This window comes from Cadophora gregata (assembly GCF_030347475.1).
Source record: "Cadophora gregata isolate MNR1 chromosome Unknown scaffold_10, whole genome shotgun sequence".
Lineage (NCBI taxonomy): Eukaryota > Fungi > Ascomycota > Leotiomycetes > Helotiales > Ploettnerulaceae > Cadophora > Cadophora gregata.
The window spans coordinates 1,956,261-1,979,014 of record NW_026695933.1 but is presented as its reverse complement, the minus strand read 5'-3'; the positions used below and the strand labels follow the sequence as shown (position 1 = coordinate 1,979,014).

At 49.6% G+C, this 22,754-nt stretch overlaps 7 protein-coding genes across 7 annotated transcripts; 4 read left to right on the top strand and 3 right to left on the bottom strand.

The window, feature by feature from the left end:
• Nucleotides 1-75: 75 nt before the first annotated feature.
• On the bottom strand, nt 76-876 carry ONS95_002011 (uncharacterized protein; the record flags this gene model as incomplete). Its single annotated transcript, XM_058495239.1, has 6 exons — nt 76-132; nt 185-251; nt 313-467; nt 521-626; nt 676-746; nt 799-876. 6 exons carry the CDS (start codon nt 874-876, stop codon nt 76-78), a joined length of 534 nt encoding a protein of 177 aa, XP_058355550.1.
• A 3,147-nt stretch (nt 877-4,023) lies between these two features.
• On the top strand, nt 4,024-6,199 carry ONS95_002010 (uncharacterized protein). The gene has a single exon (XM_058495238.1). It carries the CDS (start codon nt 5,285-5,287, stop codon nt 5,834-5,836), a length of 552 nt encoding a protein of 183 aa, XP_058355549.1. The 5' UTR covers nt 4,024-5,284; the 3' UTR covers nt 5,837-6,199.
• A 662-nt stretch (nt 6,200-6,861) lies between these two features.
• On the top strand, nt 6,862-7,338 carry ONS95_002009 (uncharacterized protein; the record flags this gene model as incomplete). Its single annotated transcript, XM_058495237.1, has 1 exon — nt 6,862-7,338. One exon carries the CDS (start codon nt 6,862-6,864, stop codon nt 7,336-7,338), a length of 477 nt encoding a protein of 158 aa, XP_058355548.1.
• A 1,098-nt stretch (nt 7,339-8,436) lies between these two features.
• ONS95_002008 (uncharacterized protein) lies at nt 8,437-10,312 on the top strand. Its single transcript, XM_058495236.1, has 3 exons — nt 8,437-9,034; nt 9,092-9,394; nt 9,467-10,312. The coding sequence occupies exons 1-3, from the start codon at nt 8,707-8,709 to the stop codon at nt 9,607-9,609; spliced, it is 774 nt and encodes a 257-aa protein (XP_058355547.1). The 5' UTR covers nt 8,437-8,706; the 3' UTR covers nt 9,610-10,312.
• Nucleotides 10,313-12,611: 2,299 nt separating this feature from the next.
• On the bottom strand, nt 12,612-13,798 carry ONS95_002007 (uncharacterized protein; the record flags this gene model as incomplete). The annotated part of the gene is made up of 2 exons (XM_058495235.1): nt 12,612-13,661; nt 13,714-13,798. The coding sequence occupies 2 exons, from the start codon at nt 13,796-13,798 to the stop codon at nt 12,823-12,825; spliced, it is 924 nt and encodes a 307-aa protein (XP_058355546.1). The 3' UTR covers nt 12,612-12,822.
• Nucleotides 12,884-16,489, top strand: ONS95_002006 (uncharacterized protein). The gene is made up of 2 exons (XM_058495234.1): nt 12,884-15,987; nt 16,038-16,489. The coding sequence occupies exons 1-2, from the start codon at nt 14,357-14,359 to the stop codon at nt 16,369-16,371; spliced, it is 1,965 nt and encodes a 654-aa protein (XP_058355545.1). The 5' UTR covers nt 12,884-14,356; the 3' UTR covers nt 16,372-16,489.
• Nucleotides 16,490-20,990: 4,501 nt separating this feature from the next.
• ONS95_002005 (uncharacterized protein) lies at nt 20,991-22,524 on the bottom strand. Its single transcript, XM_058495233.1, has 5 exons — nt 22,453-22,524; nt 21,894-22,360; nt 21,745-21,826; nt 21,276-21,677; nt 20,991-21,176 (listed from the first exon to the last, which is right to left on the bottom strand). Exons 1-5 carry the CDS (start codon nt 22,493-22,495, stop codon nt 21,109-21,111), a joined length of 1,062 nt encoding a protein of 353 aa, XP_058355544.1. The 5' UTR covers nt 22,496-22,524; the 3' UTR covers nt 20,991-21,108.
• Between the last annotated feature and the right edge of the window lie 230 nt (nt 22,525-22,754).

Genomic DNA, 22,754 nt, shown 5'->3' with positions numbered 1-22,754 from the left:
ATGTACTTGTTGGTCTGTACTTTCAGCGTGATGTATGTATAGCATCTCGAATCCCGCCGAAGATTTGAAGTGTTTTTAACAGGTGATAGTCTTGCCATTAGCCCTGCAGCTGCTCTGGCGAATGTAGGCCCACTGAAGAACTGTTAGCCCTGGATATGATATCAAGAAATTTCTCGCAGCTTACGTTCTCAAATCCACCGTCACCCTTGAGGGTGAAAGTGCAGCCCTTGCCGAAGACCAAGACATCGTAGCTACAACGAGTAAGTATATGTTGAAGACAATTTTGAAGACTTCGGGCTGGGTAAACCATACCTGACGTTGGAGCCGACCTTAGCCTTGTAGCTGGTGCGTTGAACCACGGTTGGCTGGCAGGAGAGGCTGTATCCGACGTTGCTCATAACAACGGTCTTTGTTGGGAACTTCTTGTAGACGGCGGTGACGGTCTCCTGGGTGAATCGTTGACGACGCTAACCTCCATATCAGCGAATAATACCTTTTCCTGTTCGCCTATTCTCCTTACCTTGATGTCGCCATCCACAAGGCCCTGAATGAGTCTTACGACCTTCTGGACGACCTCTGCAACTGCACCGACAGCATCGGCGCTTCCTCCGATGTCGTCTGGGAAGCTGTGATACTATCAGAAATAGCATGATAAGTGTCGACGATTGCACTTACGAGACTCCGCCAGCTGTAACGGCACCGGCGATTGAGACAGAGCCGGTATCACTGGAAACAGTGGTAGCCCGCTAGTGGCTATTAGCATGAGTTTGAACTGGAAGGCTACAGTACCACGCTTACCTTGTCCAGGGGAGAGGCGGCACCGAAGGCAGCAAGGCCAATGGTAAGAACAGTGAGGATTGTCTTGGGGAACATCATTTTGGACTGGGGGGTTTCTTGAAGAAATGGAGGAGTGTAAAAAGAAGGTGGTATTAGAGAGAGGAAATATAAATGAGTGAACGACTGGATAGCAAGTAGAGAAGACTGTGCTGGTGAAGAAGAAGTTTCTCTGTTGTGCTGGATGGCCCTCTACTTATACTCATATTCGAAGCCATTCATCTTGTGAATACTGACTCACCTTCTCCCGGGCGTCGGCTCTGTCTCGCAAAGGATTTTGGCATGATGAGCTCGATTTGGTCGCCAAGATTGAAGGAACTCGAAACCCATGATACCAAAGTTGAGATTCTATGTCCAAAAAAGTCTATTCAGCTCGTCTGTTATCACCGACAATAACAAACCCGGCAAAAGTTGACACTGTTGTGGCTAGTCAAGTAACCTGATCATTCAGCAAGGGAACTTGAGGGGTTTCTTGTCCTTCCGGAGTTTCAGGGCTTAGCCTCCTCCCTATGATAGTCTCCGTGCACCAGGAGTCGAGCTCGTTTACGGACGAAGTTGAGGCTATACGGATGTATTTCGGGCACGAAGTCGAGTACCCGATGATCAGCCAAGCATCAGCCAATAAGCTTACCAGTTTTAATATCAAACCTTATCTCACAAGGCTCCATTCTGCATGAAATTTCTCGTCCGAGAATGATTCTAGTGGCTTGCCAAGCTGTCAATGAGAGACATCGTATAACGTGCGGACCGGAATCTCAAATCACCATATGGAATTACTCTATCAAGGTGTTCGCCAGGATGTTTTGTTTATTACGAGCTACCGGACGTAGAGCCTCTTCCGTCACAAGTAAACCTTAACTGCACAGAGGCTCAAAGTGCTGGCTTAGGCGAGCATGTTATCTGGCCTTCCTTCAACTCAGATGATCCAAAAAAACTGATCAGATGAGAGGGAATGATGAATCAGTTTGTATCTTGTTGGGTCCAGTCGAGGCTCACATTAGAGTCTTCCTGCATCTGTGTGAGGAGTAGAGTGCAGTACCAGCACAGCGCTTCTGTTTACCTAGTTCTCGTCAAGCCGGGGTAATGCCTTTACATTGAGTAGTAGATTCAGGTTACTCGCTTTAGATCTTGCAGACCTCTAACTGCTCTAAGCGTACCTTGTTCTGACACAAACCCAAGATCTACGAACGGAAAAATTCGTGCCGTTCCAACGGTACCTTTTTCTAGATTGTGGAGTCTGAAGCGATTTTCCCGTGGCATTAAGTGCCAGCGAGTCTCCACTGAGTCTCCACTATATCGAGCTTCTCTCAAATGACCCCCGTCATGAGGATCCCCCTTGTTATGCATAAATGGGCAGGTGCATAGGCGAGTCAAGAGAGAGGGTCTATGTTATCAGATGGAGGTCTCAAATCACTTTAATATATTTCGGTGTGCCCAAAAGTGGTATTTGCCGAAGAAATCCCGCAGACTCTGCAGCAGAAATCTCCTCTACATGTGTAGAACAATCGATTTATTTGGATGCTACTCTTATTGTCACCAACGAGCCATGAGTCTAACATGGAAGTCGAAAACTTCTATGGCACATTGCCAACTGCATCTATTATTATCTAGAAAACATCATTTCCAACGATGGGCAAACATGGGCGCTGAATGTTGTCCTGCAGCGTTGCACACGGAGGATCTCCGGCAATGAAGACTCTGGAGATTTCAGTCCCCAGGTCTCGAAGATCGGCAAATAAAATTTGCCCGATTTAATGGGCCTATCCCCACGATGTTGTGCGAACGGATTCATTGGCATTTTTAGTCTCAGGTAGGATGGTCAGTAATAAGTCGGCTATGTCACCGGGCCGGAGGCCAGTCCGTCAATAAGGTTGATCAAGATTCAGGATGAAAGGGCCTGGACCAGCAGCTTGCTAGCAAACGGATCCCATGTTTGGATTCTCGGGACTCAACCGACAAGCGAGTCATGAATCTCACTCAGAGCTGTCTCCTCCACGGCAGCTTTCTCGTCCGTGGATTCTTCACGATTGGTCTGGCACGGCTGTGTAGAAGTTGCCCGACATACCAGCTATACGCCAATCCTCTCATCTGGTGACACATACTCAGGAGGACAATTGAGTAAAGCATCCTTGATAACAGTAGCATGACTCGATGTAAGAGATGAGTGGAGAGAAGTTATCTAGGAGTTCATCAAATATACTTTTCAGTTCTGCACATGAGAAGGTGCCATCGAGGTCGAGACCAAGGCTTTGAGTCCCTTTGGATCATCTTTCATACTCAATGGTCGGTTCTAGAATGGTGTCTGTGATACACGTGTCTGAGTTGTGAAGCCCTTACTGGTGGTTAAGCAAAGAAAGATTCGAGAAATCACCGAAGAGCAGAGAGATTTTTCAGACGAATCACATCTAAGACGTCCTGGAGTAACAATCATCTGCACAAGAGAATCTCTGATTTAGGTAGGTAGTATTCTTAGCTCGCCGTGGAAAGGTTTTCACTCATCGCAAGCCGGTTATTTGCGTTTTTGTCAGTCCCACCACAGTGGATTGTTGACAATGAGCTGAGTCTCAGCAACGTGGAATTCGGCCAGCGACGCATATGGGAGGCTACCTGCCTGGAAGTCATGTATCTACGCGATTTCAGACAATACAAGATAGAGGGGGTTGAATCGCCACGTAGGAAGGAGGCAAGTGACAGAACGGTGGCTGCTGATGACTATGTCAAAGTTGAAAGTTGAAAGAGGATCAACAAGGGAAAAAGAGTCATATTGCAGTGCGAACAGATCAAGAGACCATAGGCGCAGAATTGTCGGACAGTAGTGATCTTCGATCACACGATTAAGCCTTACACGCTTGGCTTTGATGGCAGCAGTACGCCTTGTCTGCGGTCGTTTCTCTCTACTCTCGGAAACACGCCTCGAACTACGTTGACAATGTAACGAGTCAAGCAAAGGACATATTGGAGTAATCAGCAAAGACAATCCATATTAATTCATCCAACCAATGACTGGTTGAGTTGAACCAGCAAAAGACTCCACTAAGTTCCAGATCTGGCTTGCCGAGGCGGCTGTCAACAAGAGTTGTCTCGGGTGAACACCGAATCGCCTCGCCTCGTCTCATCAAAGCTCGAGCCACCTAGGTAGGACGAATGGTGACCCACGTGCACTTCGGATTCAATTCTCTCAAAGGAAAAAAAAAACGCAGAGCAGATTGTTGGAATGCAAAGTGGAATCAAACGCTCAAAGGGCAAAAGTACAGCAGAAGAACGAGTACGTGAAGAAGGAAAATTATCACAACGTACTCCCCATGTCCTCCGCACTCCTACCAATGGAAGTAATCAGGGCCATCAAAATCTTCCATCCAGGCTGAGGCTACTGACTGACAGCTGTGCCGAGGACGCGCTCAAGGCATCCGTAGGCATAGTCACAAAACCTCTTCACGGTTCAGAAACATTCATTTGTGCTCTCATGCTGTACCTTCTTCCCAAACCTTTCAATGCCCCTTCATCCTTGGATGGCACACAGCTAACTTGCCAAAAGGCCGAGTGGGAAGTGACAAGCACGAAAGTCCCAAAACAATCATGCGAGTTGTAAACTCATCTCCTCGAGACAACACAGATTTTGACGGGGCAACCCTCAACAACCTGGTCAACCAACAAACTCCCAGCATGGGCAAAATATCTAGTGTTCGAGAAAACACTTCTCACCAGCGACGCGACCATCACCAACCGATGGATCCTAAACAATCTAGACGATGACAACACCTAGAAGTCATACAAATGGTGCCGCGGGCTCAACATCGATAGCATCCGTACATCGAAGGAGATCCACGAGCTCTGGATGAAGCTGTTATTCGAGAGTAATGCTTCCCAATTCAATCGCCTCGTTGAACGACGACTGTAGAACCAATCGATTGGCGCCCCTCCGCCGAACAAGCCTGTTTATCTCGTTAAGATCGCATCTCTGATAGAACGAGCTGTTTTGCACGATCCGCATGTTGACAGTGATGCACTCGCTTCTTAGAGATACGTGCAACAGCTACCAGAGGGGCCGGATACTGAGCAGTTATCTTTCATCAGAGCGGTTCTTCGTCGTCTGAAAAGGTTGAAGTGTTGATCGTTGAGACCTACCATTGCTACCGATGAGTAGATTGATGGTGTGGTTGAATCTATCGACACTTGTTCTCCATTGAGAAGATAGATATGGTCGAAAGCCCAGATCATGGCAAAAGCTTGACCAGCAACCAAGTGGTACTCAGGACCGCGGCGTGGAGCCAACGCAGGCTGCTTCAACCAGCCTGCTAGCTGCTGCGATGCAGACTTCGGCGAAGCAACCTGACGATGGGGGCCATACGGCAAGAAGTAAACGGACACGGAGCCTACCGTCGTCTAATGTTCCATTGTCAATCTGCTCATCGTCCAGGGCTCGATATCGGCAACAGAGGATTCACATTCGATGATACCAGCGGGAGCACTTGGCGCAACCGCTCTCAATACTTGCCTTTCGTCGTATGGCAACCAACCAAGTGCAGTACAGGACACTGGTCCGTTCACCAAGCACGTTCTTCAACCAGGTAGTAGTCTTGCCAGACTACAGAGGTGGAAATTGACGAGGTGGAAGATGCAGAGAAAGATTCCGAGGGACGAGGTGCTCGACCAGGAACAGGGCCTGGGATCTGGTGATAGCGATGACGACGGACCAGAAGATAGCGAGAATTATTTCTACTCGGTAGAGTTGCCCTCAGATTTCTTAGGCGGTCTCCGTTTAGTTGTGCCTGGTCGTGGCAAATGGCACATTGGTCGCCGACTCGTACGATTAGCGGCCAAGATGCTTTGCCGATTCAAGAGCAGCGTCTTCTTGCAGCAAGTTGCAGGAGTACTTAGCAATACAATACTGCATTCTGAGATTGCCGATCCAAATAATCAACCTGTCAAGGGTGTTGAACCCGTCTGCTCGTCTGTCGCGTACCAGGAATGTGGATATGTCTCAACTACTGTAATCCCCTAGCGATGTATCCTTTCTCACTCTCCACGAAACCATCTTCCTTTGTGTGCTTTCTGGAGTTCTGGGACCTCATTGTCTCTTTGTGTGGATATTGCATTTGAGTTGTAAATGTGATGGCGAGACTGAGTTGCCGTATTCCCGCGACCGCACGAGGAGGAGTTCCAGCGTGTTTGCCAGAACAAAGAATACGCCCTACTTTCGAACCAGGAGCAGTACCAGGCCATGTGTATAGTTACCTGGCCATCAGTTGCCGCAACATCGACATGGAATCGATGTGATCGATTAGTCTGCAAACCGTCTGCTTTTCATGATATCGCTTGGACATTTCGACAATGCTGACACGGTCTGTCCTGCGCTCAGCAAAGGATCAAAGGTGAACTCGATCGAACCCTAGGCTTCATGGCAAAAGTTCTCATCACAACATTGCGATGAATCCGATCGATCTGTTGGCGGAGTCCGACCAGTATAGCCAGCGTCCAGTCGAAGTCATGACTGGCATGGCGCTTGGGATTGCGTCGATGGTATTGTCCTGGCTGAAGATCATGACGGGAATCCGATTCGGGAGGCGCTGCAGAGGTGAATTGAGCGGGTCGGACTGACGCAAGGTAAGTTCAACCACAATACTTACGAAACTCCCATTCACTCCAATTTAGGAGTTCTTTCGATCCTTACCGCTCAGTATATGGTTTCTCTTGCGAAAACAGGAGAGATAAAGGCCTCACGACGCAACGTACAAGAACAGAAGGAGCAACCCACCTGCCTACCTCTTCGATTGCTTGTCAAGTCACCTTGACCTCGGACCATCCTGAGGTTGTCTCCATCTTCCGAATATATTTCCCTCTTTCGTTTCAACATCTTGCGCAAGCGCGATCTCCGGCCATCTCGCTGACTCACCTCCAGCAACTTTCATTCAATCAATTAACATTACCTCAAGTAAACCATTACCTCAGGCAAACCGAAGAACTATTTCAGCTCAGCCTTTGCAAGTAACCTCCATTAACAGCACCTTGCTGGTCAGCAGGAATTTCATGCGGTCCTTTAACTCCAAGTATCATCCTTCCAGCATAGTCCAAATGGCAGTATTCGAGGAGATTGGCAGACAGGCTGCAGAGATGGAAAAGCATCCAGGACAGCACTACTGGGAGTTGTGGCTCGATGGTGTCGACCTGGGACCTGACTTCAAGCCAGACATTCGACCTCGACAAAAGCGACAAGCCTTTCTCAACGCAGAGAAGAATATGGGGTATCGAGTCCACAAGAATAAGAGAACGAAGACCAGAGGTGAAGAGAGGAAGAAGCGTTCCATGTCCACTGAAGAAGCTGTGTTCTGGGCAGTCATCGAACCAGACCATGGTGACTTTGCTGAAGAGTTCATCAAGGCAACAAGAACTTCCTTCGAGAAGCGAACTAGGAGAGAGCATGAGGTCATCAACATCTACTGGCGGTCGGGCCTCTCCCTCGATCCGGTATTGAACTTCGAGAATTCGGAGGTGACACAAACGTAGTTGGAAAGCCGTCTGTTTGGAGTGATTTGGTCTGGGGTATGTGTGCCGAAATTACTCGGAAATATTGAATGGCGCTGACTCTGAAAGAAGACAAGCCACCAAAAAAGGAGATGCCCAATCGAAGAAGAGCGAAGAAACCAACAAAGCCAACATCATAAACAATAACAACGAAACGTACCCCGTTCGAGCGTGGAATCCTGATGAAGTCTGGCAATTGGTGTGAGATTTTCCTGCATCTAAAGACTGGGACTTCCTTCAGGAGTTATACCCACTGGCGCAGGTCATCGAAGCTTTCCAAGGCTCCAAAGACGACACTGGTGTCGACCAAGTTGCGATGGTATGACACCACGATTCTTGACTTCCAGCATCTGTCACTTCTTCGGTCCAGATGGCGTTCACAGGCGCTATGATTCTCGCTGTCACAAAGTCCACAAGCGTCTCCGCGCGCTTTTCATGGCCTCCAATTCGATGTGTGCGAGATTACACTCTTGGCAACGATGGCTATTCTCGTCAGATAAATCACCGACGACCCGCCATCACGACACTAATCGGTTGGAGTTCATCACCACGGTGAGATCTGGTTGGCGGATCCAAGAAGCCACCGGGCTGGACAAATATGCTTAAGGCCAAAGGAGGTCAATTGTGGGTGATGGAAGATATTGGCGGGCCAATTGATGGGGATATGGAATCCACTGGATGGCAACTTATGCATGGCCGGGCGGGCGGCGTCAGGGGGAAATGAAAATGTGCCCATGATGGCAAAATATCCCAGCAGTTCCCCGCAGGTTTTGCTGAACCGGAAACACAAGGCCTGGTTTTCCCTGCTGCAAGTGGCTCGAGTGGGTGTGTTTACCCTGTCGCTTAGAGTGCTTGGCCCCTTGCGGTTCCTGTCGTGCCTGTCGTGCCCAGTCATTGGCGATCTTTACCCCTGACTAACTGCACTGGGAGCGGGATCGCTGCAAGCGAGCGCCCTCGCTGGCCCCTGGCGGCCCCCTTTCGCGCGAAATACGATCAACTCAATTTCCTTTAGCCCAAGCCCGCAACAAGCAAAAAATGGGACTGACAGCGCGAAGTGCCTTCTGAGTGGAAGACTGCGAGCTGTCCCGGCGCACGCTGGCTAGTGCAGGAACGACAACTGGACGAGCGCTGCAAGTGATCGCATTTGCCCTTTCTCCTGAAGTGCAATGTCAGCCAGGTATAAGAGCCCATGAGCCGCCCTTTTTGTCTTTCTCTCCTCAAGCCAACCACTTCATCACACTCGTTTTTGACTCTTCGGATCATTTTCACTCTTTAGTATACTATACTTAATTGTTCTTCATACTCAATCCATCTTTCCCAAGATCAAATAATTCCCCCCCAACCGTCAAAATGAAGGCCTCTATGATCTCCGTCCTCGCCGTTGTGGCTGCCGCTCAGGCTGGATACGTTGCCTACCCAGAGGGCTACCCAGTCGAGTCCACCTCTACCTACGAGGCACCAAAGCCAACCTACCCAGCTTCCACCTCCACCTACGAGGCACCAAAGCCAACTTACCCAGCCTCCTCCGAGAAGGTCTACGAGACCGCCTCCACTGAGGCCCCAAAGCCAACCTACCCAGCCTCTTCCTCCACCGCCGTCCCATACACCACCTCCACCGTGTATGAGACCAAGGAGTACACCATCACCTCTTGCGCCCCAACTGTGACCGACTGCCCAGGTAAGCTTTACAGAACGTGGAATTTCAGGACATCAGAAAACTAACAAACTCAATCAGTTGGCCACAAGACCTCCACCATCATCACCAAGACCACCGTCTGCCCGGTCGAGGCCACCAAGACCCCCGAGGCACCAGAGTACCCAACCAAGACTCCTGAGGCTCCTGAGTACCCCACCAAGACCCCAGAGGCACCAGAGCACCCAACCTACACCCCAGAGGGCCCAGTCAAGCCAACTTACACCCCAGAGGTCCCAGTCTACTCCACCAAGACCAACGAGGGCCCAGTCGAGTACCCAACTGGCAAGCCTTCCGTGTCTGTCCCAGTTGCTCCTTACCCAACTTACCCTGCTTCCACTGTTGGTAAGTTATTCTCCCTCACTCTCAAAGTTGAAAAAAATCAAGCGGAGAAGCAAGTCTAACAAGATCAAATAGTCACCAAGCCATACAGCACTGGATACCCAACTGGCTCTTACCCAGCCAAGAACACCACCGTCCCATACGTCACCAACGGCGCTGCCTCCATGAAGGCCGGTGGTCTCTTGATGGCCGTCGGACTCGTCGCCGCCCTCTTGTAAATTCTCCCATTCTCTCATTCTTGAAAAAACATGCAGCGCATTCGCATTCGAGGCGTTCATAAGGAATTGATTGGACTTTGTGGGAAGGGGTTGGGGTTTGGAAAATGGTGTGTGTGTGTGAAAGGACATAGCCGAGGAAGAGGAGAAGGAGTGAGCACATAATGGGGTTATTCTTTGTGATTTAATTTTTTTGAGGTGGTGTGTTGTAGGTATGTTTGGAAATATGAGAACGGTTGAAAGAAAGAAGAAGTAAGAAGAAAGAGAAGAAGAACAGTTGTGTGTGCGTGTGTTTTCATGTATACAAATCTTAGACCGTGACCGATTGTGGTTCGTTTGTTTTGGATACTTATACCACTACTGAGCACTGAATTTTCTTTTTATTTTTCTCTCCATGAAATGAAACTTTTGTAATGAGACGATTAAGAGTATGAATGAGCTATTGGGATGATGGAGCGAGATAATCTCGGGTTACTTTCGATATCTCGTGAAGTTTCTACAGTACGTTCGAATCTACCTAATAGATAGATATCTTCACTTCTCCCTCCATTCAATTCCTCTTGTTGATGTCTTGAATTGAAAAAAGTGACACGATGGATGCACCATCCTAACAACAAACAGCACAGACTCGACAGAGTCATATGGGAAAGCCCGAGCTCAATCAATAATCGCAGTGTTGCACTGCCCGCGGATCCCCCAAAGGCGAAACGCAGAATTTTTCGTGTAACCGAGATGAGATTGAGATGAGATGAGATGAAGTCGGGTGCGTGCGAGCCGGGTCTCGATTCTCGAATCGTAGGGCCAGGGGCGGGCGAGAGGCTAGGCTCGCTAGGCTGGGGTAGGTTAATCCAGGAACCGAGATGCTAGGACTCTAGGAGGCTAGGTATTTCGAATGATTTAGCCTCCCCAATCAGGGACTGAGGTCGAAAGTTGACGTTGCGGAGGCTAGGTAGGTATGATTCTAGATTGATTGATTGATTGTTGGTTGAGTAAATTTTACAGTAGGATCGAATGATTGGCGTTGGTTGGAGATTTGTTCTCTGGTAAGGTGAGGGAGGTGAGGGTGGTGAGGGAGGTGAGGGTGGTGAGGGAGGTGAGGGAGGGTGGTGGTAGTGTGGATGGATGGATGGATAAACTTGCTGTGCTGGTTGGTTGGATCGATGGATCGACGCATGGATGGATGGTTGGTTGAGTCATGAAATGAGATGAAATTGAAATTGACTCGTTACATTTGACTGGGGTGCTGCTGGAAACAACAAAGCAACAAAACAATGAGTGAACTGTGTGCATCTGGTGGAGATGAGATGAGATGAGATGAGACGCTTTGACGGCTTTCGTGTTGTATTCCAACCATGTAGATATTATTATTCTTTTTGGTCGAGTTGGAAGGTGCATCGGATTTGGAGTACGTGACTACCCTTGATATTGTCGGGGGGTGGGTGTGGGTGTGACTTGGTGATTAAATCTCAAATTTTACTTTGTGGGGAGGGGAACAGGACAGGGAAGAGTGGACGAGTATTGGGGGAACGAGGGGAACGGGGTCTGGGGACGTTGGGGATGAGAGATGAGATTGAGTTCCTGGGGAAGACGGAAATTAACTGCAGGCAGTGAGAACTCAAAAGTGCGGAGGATATGGGTCGTTTTGGGAGTTGGAGGTTGGAGGGTGTGAGCTAGCTGTGGGCGATGCGAGTGGTTGGAACTGAGGGTTTGAAAGCTGTAGATTTGGATAATGTCTACGTTCTTTGATTCTTGGATGAATTCGAAAGGAAGAGTAGGACATGGCGTTGTTCCGGTTATGGCATATATGTGGAATGGAGCTGGAGGAAGTCATGAGAAGTGAAGATCTGAGCGGAGGAGTTCTGTATATTTACTGCAAACGATAAGATGTGAATAATGAAGTGAACAAATCTCTAGCCTGAGACCAATCTAGGAGCCCGATCAAGTTTGTCTCTACCTACTGAGATATTTAAAGCACCTTTGAGTCCTTTTGACTTACTTTCTGCTGTCTTTCTGAAGCCTCGCAGATACCAAAGGACCTTAATTTGTTGTGGTAGACACTTCGGCTGTGATAGATGCTGCAGATTGATTATTGTTGTAAGAACCCCCTCTACCTGATCTCTAAAGAGGACCTACACTGTGATATGTTGAATGCGGTTCACTGGTTATCTACTTTCTGCTTTGGTTTTGGGAAATGATGGTACGAGGTTCTTAATGACAGCAACCAAAAAATCAACAATGTGCCCATTCTTGACAATAACATTCTATCTTGACCAATTAACGTGACATCTTGAATCACTGAACTGGATACTCTATCACTTGTGGACTGTTGATTTAAGTTGTAAGATCGTGCAGTCGACTGTGAATGGAATCGGTAGCTGATACGACTACCCTTCTGGAGAATTCCGGGTGTCCAAATTAAACATCAGTCGCAATTCGGTTTGCCATGGACGTGTTGCATTGGGAGAACAAAAGACTTGAGACTCTTTTATATTACCAAGAACTTGATTGACGAGTGAAGGCGCTGGGTATTAAGAGAAGGATGAATCAAATTAATGTGAGTGAATATTGCTTCAGTTTGAGGAACACGAAATATCTCCAGCTCCACTCGAGCCAAAATCACCTAAGGAATTAATCTCACCAGCCTAACATTGTGCTACTAACATTCTCAGTCATAGAGTATGTATTTAAATGAAAATACATCTGTTTTTGTTCGAGAGCGTGACAAAAACCCGCAAATATAGTCGTCTCAGGTCGTTGCTGCTGCTAGTATATCTTAGGAGAATGCTGGAAGATAATGTAGAGTGTGATATGGTCATGTGAAGCCCAGCCGAGTGAGTTGAGTGTAATGGGTAAACTTCTGACTGAGATTGTAGCTCGGGGGCGTGGTGATGATCGGATGTACTGGCACGGGCAACATTGACAGCAGTAAGTAGAGTTGACAGTGACAACAACTTTGTGGACGCAGGAGTTGACTAGATTGCTGCTGAATGTGAAATCATGGTGCTTGAAGACTTAATTTTAGATGATGTTCGGTGGAATGGAAGATTAGAGGATTGTGTAGCTTTACCTAAGAGAAGAAATTCCCCACGACACTAGCTGTCCCTTCAGAAGTAGCGAAATCGAGATATTGCAATTCAAAAGGCAACAGGATTACAGCAAAATCCATTTTTCCAGGGGTATCTTCAAGCCTACACAGAACTCCAACCAGAAATAAACTCAATACATCCCCTCCTTCAACCTCTCGCCAATCCCCTCCATGCCACCCCCCACAACCCTCCTCTCGTTCTCCCTATCCCTCCCATCCTCCCCAAGAATAACACACTTCACCACCTCCCCCCTCTCATCCACAATCGCCCTCCCAATTCTCCCATCAACCCACTCAATCCTAATCTGTTTCGCCTCCGCATCCGCAGCACTAATATCATTAATAACCTTCTCCCTCCCCTTCCCCTTCCTCGACTCCTTCTCATCTAACTTGAACTCCCTCCTCAAGCTCTTGATAACACCCGTGCGATTATGATACGCTACCACCTCCCTCCTCAGCGCTCTAACAAAGCGTCGCAAATCCTGCTTCTTGCCTCCCGCTCCAGCACTCTCAACACCCATCGCCGTGCTGCCTTTCCCGTGCGGTAGGAACTTCTCTGCGAGAGAAGAGAGCGGTATACTTGCTGGCACGGTATGGCGATGAATGCGCAGGAGATCGCTACCCTGCCAGGGCTTGTTCAGCATGATATAGTATGGCTTGACGAACTTCCCCGTGCTGGATACATCGATGCGGATTCCTAGGACATTGCCGCCGTCTACGGAATTGGGGTCTGGGTCTTGTACGCGGAATGTGGTTATTCCTGCGCAGGCGCGGTAGAGGTTCTCTTGTGTGTGTGCGCGTTGGGCGGTCGATGCTGCGAGGAGGAGGGGGGTTGTGTCGCTGGGTTGGGGTTGGGGTTGTGGTTGTGAGGGTTTTTGCGAGGCGCGGAGGCGGGTTAGGGTTGCTTTTGTGTGTCTTGAGGAGAGGATTGTTGCTGCTTGGAGTTTGCGCTGGGATTTGAGGGAGGATACTGGGAGTGAATATGTTAGACGAGTTGTGGTGATGGATGGAAGGGTGTTTACTTTGTGCTTGGAGGGAGGAGATCTCGTCGTCGAGTTGTGCGCCGATCGCGTCTGAGGCGGAGGTGTCTTCTGTCGAAGGGAGCATGGTTGTTGAAGTGTTCTATTAACTTAATCAATGGCTTGATGGACTGAAATGATAATGCGATCAATAATACAGGTGTCTAAGCAGGCGATGTCGTCGTGATACTCGAGAACGATGATGGTTGAAGTCAACACAGACTGGAGTCCTACGCGTCGCTTCGTTATCTGGCGCCAAATCCCGTGCTTGGTGGGCCGATAAGGCACGAACAAGCACGAGCTGGACATCAGGTCTTGTCTTGTCTCATGCTGCTAATCCTCCTGGATCATTGTCCCCATCCCTTCTCAACGTCTTCCACATATTATCTCTCTTCTTCTCTCTGTCGTCAGCTTCAAGTTCTATTCATTGGTGTCCTGTTCATGTTCTCTGCCAGCCGCCGGCTGCCTCGTCCCCTCCTTTGCCCCTCGTGTTGAAGAGGCCACGTTCGCTTGACAGTAGTGTTTCGTGCCTGGCGATCCACTCGCACCGCAGGCGGCCAGAATCTCCAGTCCAGTCCCCGTTTCTTTATCCCGCGGGACTTTAGAGGCCAGCGAGTCTCTAAAGCTCTGCCTCAACACCACATGTATGCCTACTCCATTAGGTGACACCATTCCTTCGATTTCTGTTCACTCGCAAAGCACCCTTCACAATAACCAGCGTCTACCGTTACACCACGATTCGCAATTCCCCCACGCGCAGGAACTCGACGATCTCGCCCCAAGCACCACTGGACAACGTCACAATAGAAACAGAAATTCCTTAAGCTTAGAAGACACACCGGAGGATACGCACCTGCTTACCGCAGACTCGTCAGGCGAAGAAGAAGACGATCCTTCTATGGGTCCCAAGTCGAGAAGGCCGCGATCCAAGGAGCCAAAAGGCTCGTCCTCTTCTGCTACAGGAGGGGAAAACGGTCACCTCAACGGCAGTATGAATAACAATGTGGAATACAGGCGCAAAAATGCCTCGCTCGAATCCCCAACCATTACAGCCAACCTGATGGCGCGCGAATCTTTTACATTAGACGACCATGTCCCCAAAACACCAACTATGAACAACCATGGCTTCTTTGAGCTGCCCATGTCGGACAGGAGGAATTTTGGCTTGCTGGTCTTGTTATACTTTCTGCAGGGTGTTCCGATGGGGCTGGCGACTGGCTCAGTACCTTTCTTACTGAAGCCTTACATGTCATACAGTGCGCTGGGCGTGTTCAGTTTAGCATCCTACCCATATTCGCTGAAGCTATTATGGAGTCCAATAGTCGATGCAGTATGGAGTCCCAAGCTTGGCAGGAGAAAGAGTTGGATTATGCCCATTCAGATGTTGTCTGGGATCGGTATGATATGGCTGGGAGCAAGAGTCAAGGAGATGATGGTTACAGCTGGCGCAGACGGTGGGGCTGGGATATGGGGATTTACCGGATGGTGGTTCTTCCTGGTCTTCATGTGCGCGACGCAGGATATTGCTGTAGATGGTTGGGCGCTGACGTTATTGACTCCGGGCAATATCTCGTACGCTTCTACGGCGCAGACAGTTGGCTTAACTGCTGGCCAGTTCATGTCCTACACCGTATTTCTTGCCTTCAACTCTCCCGACTTTGCCAACAAATGGTTCCGAAAGACACCTTTGGCGGAAGGTGTCATGACACTCGGGGGATACTTGACATTCTGGGGATGGGCATACATTATTGTCACGCTTGGTCTCGCAGCACTGAAGCGCGAAGAGAAGACCAGGAATGAGGACGGCATTTGGGATGTTTACAAGGTCATGTGGGGAGTTCTGAAGTTGAAGAACATCCAGACGATCATTATCATTCATCTGATCGCCAAAATCGGCTTCCAGGCCAACGACGCAGTTACCAATCTGAAGCTCATCGACAAAGGATTCAGTCAGGAAGACCTGGCTCTTACTGTTCTCATCGATTTCCCCTTCGAAATTGGTCTCGGTTACTATGCAGGGAAATGGTCCACGACTTACACGCCTATGCGCCTCTGGTGTTGGGGTTTCGTAGGTCGTCTAATTGCTGCTGTTATTGCTCAGATCACGGTTGTCATCTTCCCTGCCAAGGGTGTTGACACTTGGTACCTACTTGTGGTCATTGCCGAGCATATCTTTTCTACCTTTACCAGTACCGTCATGTTCGTTGCAGTCTCAGCATTCCATGCTAGAATTGCAGATCCTGTCATTGGAGGTACCTACATGACATTACTCGCTACGTAAGTTTCCTTTTCAACCCTGGTGATATTTGGCTTCTAACAGTATGCAGCGTATCTAACCTCGGCGGTACCTTCCCACGATTCTTCGTCCTCAAACTTGTCGATGCCTTCACAGTAGCATCGTGTATACCTCCATCAGCTTCTTACGTGCTCGACTCTAAGCTTCGAGGTCCTCTCGTTACCCAGCCTTTCTCTTGCGCCTTGTCAGCTGAGAAAGACAGGTGTATCCAGGGAGGTGGTCGTTGCGATATCACGACCGATGGGTACTATGTTATGAACGTGGTGTGTGTGATTATAGGGGTCGTTACGTTCTGGGGTTATATTAAGCCAGCGGCGTTGAGACTGCAGGCCTTGCCGCTGAGAGCTTGGAGGACTTCGGAATAGCAGCATGATGGTTGAGGGGAGGGCATGATGGAAAAGGGGGTGTGTAGAATATTGTAGATTACAACTTAGAGGGGTGGATGCATAGTTAGCATTTGAAAGCATAGCATTGAATAAGGATTTTGTGCAAGCTTGTGGTTGACTCGCGTTGGATATTCGCCCATCCTCCTTCTGTCAGTCTCAATCTCTGTCTAGAGAGCGCTCATTTCCACCTGTCTCAAGAAAATTCAAAACTTATCCTTTCAGCGAGTCATCTTTTCCTCAACTCATTACCTCCCCTATCTCTCAGCACGACGAAGCGAAACAGACCTGATAGCCTCGTCTGAGGCAACGTGGAAATGTCAAATCCCCCCATCCTTCCAATCGGGCTAGCCTTCCCTCGCTCCCGCTCAACGGGCCCCTTTCCTATCCACTCGGATGCAGACCTGCAAGAGATCCTGATCCTAGGAAATCTCCACAGAGCCCACTCCTTACTTCCCCCAGGGAAAGGAAAGCTTCAGATTTCTGGGCTGACTTGACCGCTTGACTCGTTCTCTAGAACCTCATCCCAACAGATTCACTTTGGGCTCGAAACTATTTGCCCGAATTAAACGGGATAAGTCCGCCTTGGGAGCTGAAGTTCTTAGAGCTCACATTCGATTGAGAGTCGCAATTGGCGCCCAAAAGGCGGAACTGCAAGTCGAAGGCGGATCACGTTTGCCCTACTTTTACATGCAGGACGAGACCAGACAAGAGGTACCTGCACGGTACTGACCTGCAGCATGCAGAGTCGGTGAAGAGGATCCAGTCAGGTCCCAGTCCCATCCTCATCCCCATCCCAATCGCCGAGTACAGCACATCACATCCATATTGCACGGTAGAGCTACAGCAGGGCAAGCAGAGGGAAGACAGCCTATCCTGTACGAACAGATGTTCGTCCGTCGATCAATCAATATCCTCGACTGTACGAAAAGCCACCCTCCCCACACTCAGCAACCTGTCGGAGTACAGAATAGGCGGATGCCCAACTGAGGCTGTCTGACTGTCGTTGGGTCTTGGGCTTCAGTGCTGTGGGGTTGGATGCAGAGTGCTGTGGCTGCTACATATGCGTGGGCACGAATTACACCCACGGTCAATGGCGATACCACAGGCTGCAGATGGTGCGCGGCATACCCACAGCCATAGAGAAAGGGACAGAGATAGAGACAGGGACGCCGTGGAGGATAGGGCTAGAGATCCAGCGAGAGATCGAAAGGCGAGGCGGCGTGCAGGTGCTGCACCACTACCACGCTGGTCGTCAGCGTCAGCCTCTTCATTGGACGACGCAGAGAAACTCTGCCACTCGCGTGGCGAGGAAAAGGTCACAGTCGGCACCGGTGCCACCAGAACTGGGACGGAGACGGGGAGGACTCGATACAGAACTCGACCCTGCGTCGTTGCGCAGGAGAAGGTTATATAGACTCGAGGGGCAGCAGCAGCAGCATCGTAGCCGTCATCATCGCCAATTGTCCCATAGCTCCAGCGAGGGGATTGGGAGGGAGAGAGACGAACTTACTTCCACGCCGACGCTGACAAGGACCATGACGACGGATTCGCATGCTACGAGGAGTTCGAGGAGGGATGCTACGGGTGCAGGTGCGAGTGTGAGTGAGGGGCATAAGAGGAGGGGACATAGAGATGAGGAGAAGAGACAGAGGAGGAAGAAGAGGGAGGAGGAAGGAGACGATGCGCCAGCGCAGTATGTATATGGTGCGCCAGCGGAGAAAGCAAAGACTGCGACTGTGAGGGTCTCTGAGACAAGGAGACTTGGAAGAGATGGAGAGAGCGATGAGGAGAGGGAGAGGGAGAGGGTTATTAGCTCGAGGAGTGTCAAGGAGAAACCGAGGGAGAACAAGATCAAGGTTGTATATGTGACGAGGGACGAGACCAGAGCGTCGAAACATAAGGAACCCAGGGTCAAGACTGTGAAGGAGGATAGACCTCGTGAGTCGGACGCTTCTGAGTATCGGAGTAGGATGCATCAGTCGAGGAGGAAATCTGTGGTTGAATCTCTGCCTCCGTCGCCACCTAGAAGGTATGTACTGGACGATGCTTGTGCTGGGTGAAACTAAGGTTTTGTAGACATACGTCGAGTCGAATACCACACTCCGAAGCTAGACCTGCGTTGAAGAGGAGCCATACTACGAGTTCGCATGTCCCCTCTACTAGATCACATATACCTTCCACAACAGGGACAAGTCCAACCGCGAAGCGATCGAGTTTCATGGGTTCGTTCTTTGGTCCAGGAATACAACCGCACCACCATGAGCCTGAGAAGCTGTAAGATCCATTATCCTTCTTCTCAAACTGACATGCTAAACTCCCCAGTGTTGAATGCCTAACCTGTCTCTCCGACGACATCCCCCGCTCCAAATCCGCAAAACTAAAATGCGGCCACCGAATGTGCCATTCATGCTTAAAACGAATCTTCCGCCTCTCAGTCAACGATCCCCAACACATGCCACCGAAATGCTGTACCGCCGACCACATCCCCCTCAAGCACGTCGAGAAGCTCTTCGACATCAACTTCAAGAAGAACTGGAATCGGAAATTCCAAGAGTTCTCCACCAAGAACCGCATCTACTGCCCCGCTCGCAGGTGCGGGGAGTGGATCAAGCCGGGGAACATGCATAAAGAGGACGGGAAAAAGTATGGGAAGTGTGGGCGCTGTAAGACGAAGGTGTGTTGTTTGTGCAATGGGAAATGGCATGGGACGAAGGATTGTCCGAAAGATGAAGAGACGAACAAGTTGCTGGAAACGGCGAAACAAGCTGGTTGGCAAAGATGCTATAATTGTAGGACTATGGTCGAGTTGAAGGAGGGCTGTAATCACATGACTTGGTATATCTCTCCCTCTCGTCTCATGTTGAAGTAAACAAAGCTAACAACACCCAGTCGATGTACAGCCGAATTCTGCATGATCTGCGGCCTGAAATGGAAATCCTGCAACTGCCCCTGGTTCAACTACGAAGCCGTCGAAGAAGACCGTCTCAACCACATGCAAATCCCCCGTGACGTCCCTGTCAACGGAGGCAACGTCCCTCCAGATCCCATCGACGACCGACCCCGCCGCATCCGCCGCCCCCGCCCGGCAACCTACCACGAAGAACTCACAGAGCGCCAACGTCAAGAACGCCGCGACGAAGCCCTAGCCCGCCGCATGCAGCGCGCCGCCCTCAACGACGCCGACGACAACTACCAAGGCGGAATCGGCGACATCCACGGCGTCGGGAATGGCGCCGCCCACTTCATGAATCAGGATTATGTCCGCGCAGCGCATAATATCCTGACGGGGAATTTCGACCAGGCCACCGCGGCGGCGAATTATGTCATGGGTGTCGCGAATGCGAGGGCCCCGGCACGGGCGGCGAGGAGGACTATGAATGAGAGGTACCCCGTGCCGGCACCACCTGCTCCGCCGCCGATGCTGAGGAGACATACGGTTAGGGAACGCGCGTATAATGATGCGTTGCCGAGGGTGAGAGCTGCTGAGCGGATTGTGCCTAGACGGAGTAGGACGGATTATGAGGCGGAGGCGGCGGTTCATGCACCGCTAGGGAGGACTCCCCCGCGTCCTGAGAATGCTTCTGCCGCGAGGGTTGATAGGCCTAGAGAAAGGGAGGGCAGAGGAGCAGGGGAACCGAGATCTGCTGTTCTTGCGGGCCTTGGGGGTAGGGGGAATAGAGTTAGTGCTTGGAGGAGTCATGTTCAGCCTGGTGTGGAGCCGGAGGAGGGGGTGTTGAATGTGATCCCTTAGGGGAGCGAGATTTGAGGATTTGTTTTGACGGTGAGATACCTATATATATATATCTTTGAGCTGCAAGGAGAGACTATCATCGACGGTGTATCGATCTCTCGGGTGGGACGAATTTAGCAGCTGTGGGCTGGAATTTCGAGGGTACGGGGTGGAAGTGGTTTATATGGGCCGGCAGACTACGGTGGCATGTTATTCATGTTTTATATCTTCGGGTTGGGGATGGTATATCCTTTTTAATGACTGAATTGTCTTGTATATACCCCATTTGGCATTTGTGGATGGATGGAAGACTGGCTTGTTCGAATACGTGGATATGGATGTGGATTTGGGTTTGGGGTTTGGGGTTTGGAGCTGTATTGTATGTAGAGAGAGAGATATGATCTTAACGACATTACATTCTTAATAATACAGTAAAGTTAAGGGTAGTGGGTTGATACGCTTATTTTGAAGGTCGAACGGGCTGTTTGTAGCTTTGCTTTGCTTTCTTCAAATTCTTCCCTTCATAATACTTCTTTCGCTTATGCCTGGACGCACATTAGATAAAGCTCTTAATTAAATTTGTAGTAACCATATCGGATGTTTCAAAACGCGAGGGAAGTGGACATGCTGCCTGCCTGCGTTCTTTTTATTTGTTCAAAGAAATCTCGCTTAGCCAAGCACATCAACAAAATATATCCCTTTGACAAGTCTTAAGGTGAAGGGTCCAGTGTTGAACACGATTCCTTAAGCCACTTTTAAGTAGTCATACAGGCCGCTGTGTTAAGTGCGTTGATCTAATTACGACTGACAGTGCAACATCAACCACTTCTCCCGACACTTCGGACAGCACTTCGAACAGCGATCTATTCACGGGTTTGTATTCTGTATGCTACGTTCTGAGAAGAGCTAGGAAGCTAGAATTCCACTGCGGAAGAGTCATCTCTAGACCATTTTTGTTCTTTCCATCTCAAAAGCCGTTCTTTCATCTACCATGGTAGCTGTAAAGGCTTAGGAAGGTTCTTTCCAATAGTCTCCTCCGCCGTTGCAAGACCCTCTATATACCATATGTCAGCACTCCAACTATTTATACAACCTACCTATCGACCACCCCATCTTACTGGCAAAAAGAGAACAAACAAAAAGTATCACTTACTCGGCCCTTCAAGCGCCCAAAACTCCCCCGTCTTCTCCATCGTCAAGGTCTCCTCCCAGCATAGAATACTCCCCGCTGCATCCTCCTCACTGACCGCACCCTTATCTTTCCAGTATTTGGAAACACCCCTCATCGTTCTCGTCATCTCCTCTCGCATAAGCCCCGGATGCACCGTAGTCACAATCACGCCGTCATCCTTTAGCTCGAAACTAAGAAGTTTCCCGACCATGTTGAGCGCAGCTTTAGAGGCGCGATGTGCGTAGTCACCGCCGTCTTCTTTAGGGTGGCGGAGTGTGATAGACCCGGATTCACAGGAGACAAGGACGATTCTGCCGCCGCGGGTGAGGAAACCGTTCGCGTGAAGGTTTTGGATTATGAAGGTAGGGGAGATGGCTATTATTGCTAGAGGAGCAGGGTTATTAGGGTTTTGAGAACAGGGGGAGAGAGGACGAGGGAGGGGGGAACGAACTGTATGTTTTGATTTCCAGGTCCCAATCCGGACCCCTCTTGAGATTTTCGTAATCCTCTTTGTGATAGCCTGGTGTGTAGATCTGCGAGTAGCATCAGCACATGTACTTCCTTCAATCCTCCCCTACACTCCCTAAAACTCAAACTCACCACAACATCAAACCCCCCCTTCGCCTGCCTCTCTCGCGTACCATGAGCCAACAACTGATCCACTAATCTAACACCTACCCCACGCTTTTCCACATCAATGTCCGTCAGCCAAATAATATTCTCTCTAAATTCGTCCCCTTTTTCTGTTAAGTGAGGCGCGTAGTCTCTTCGAGTGGTAGCGTAGACAGTAGTGTAGGTTTGGGAGGCGTAGAGGTTGGCGAGGGCAGCGCCGAGGCCACGGGTGGCACCGACGATGAGGATATTTTGTGCTTGGGGCATGGTTTGGGGTGGAGTGGAGTGAAGTGGAGTGGATTGGAGTGAAGTGGATTGGAGTTGTTGTTGTTCGCGAATGTTCGACTTGAAAAGGCTCAGTAGACACTTAGAGGGGGGGAGGTATATCGTTATAGGGGAGAAAGGGGGGTGTATCAATACCCGGGTTGGAAGGGAAGAGAAGAGAGGAGTGTAGGCTAGGGTGATAGTGGTGAGAAGGGGAATGAATGGGAGGGAAAAGAAGGAAATTGAGGACAGGCGAGGCGGGGGTTTTTATACAGATACATACAGACTGAATATGAGCACTTTCTACAGTTACTTTCTATAAACATACGTTTTTTGACTTCCGGGTCGTTTTATATCTCTCCGCTGGGCTGCTGCGAGGGTTGACATTTCGCTTCAGGCTTGTTTTCAGTGGTCTCAGCGCAATCACGTGCGCATGTCAACCCTGGCAGCAGCCCAGCGGATAATGGAGTCAATTGTTTACATTTTTTTTTGGAGCTAGATTCTCTGATTTTCATTGGATCTCTGTGATTTTAAGATTTTCCCTGACTCGAGCTGATATCCAGTCTTTGTCTGAACGTCTTTCGT

What these genes read in the sequence shown, in the direction of transcription:
- ONS95_002006 (XM_058495234.1), top strand. Translation starts at nt 14,357, where the DNA reads ATGCCTACTCCATTAGGTGACACCATTCCTTCGATTTCTGTTCACTCG. An exon ending in TACATGACATTACTCGCTAC is followed by an intron (nt 15,988 to 16,037) that starts GTAAGTTTCCTT and finishes AACAGTATGCAG; the next exon opens with CGTATCTAACCTCGGCGGTA.
- ONS95_002010 (XM_058495238.1), top strand. Translation starts at nt 5,285, where the DNA reads ATGATACCAGCGGGAGCACTTGGCGCAACCGCTCTCAATACTTGCCTT.
- ONS95_002005 (XM_058495233.1), bottom strand. Translation starts at nt 22,495, where the DNA reads ATGTTTATAGAAAGTAACTGTAGAAAGTGCTCATATTCAGTCT. An exon ending in AAAGTGCTCATATTCAGTCT is followed by an intron (nt 22,361 to 22,452) that starts GTATGTATCTGT and finishes CTATCACCCTAG; the next exon opens with CCTACACTCCTCTCTTCTCT. An exon ending in TTGGGCGCTTGAAGGGCCGA is followed by an intron (nt 21,177 to 21,275) that starts GTAAGTGATACT and finishes TATGGTATATAG; the next exon opens with AGGGTCTTGCAACGGCGGAG.
- ONS95_002008 (XM_058495236.1), top strand. Translation starts at nt 8,707, where the DNA reads ATGAAGGCCTCTATGATCTCCGTCCTCGCCGTTGTGGCTGCCGCTCAG. An exon ending in AACTGTGACCGACTGCCCAG is followed by an intron (nt 9,035 to 9,091) that starts GTAAGCTTTACA and finishes AAACTCAATCAG; the next exon opens with TTGGCCACAAGACCTCCACC. An exon ending in TTACCCTGCTTCCACTGTTG is followed by an intron (nt 9,395 to 9,466) that starts GTAAGTTATTCT and finishes AAGATCAAATAG; the next exon opens with TCACCAAGCCATACAGCACT.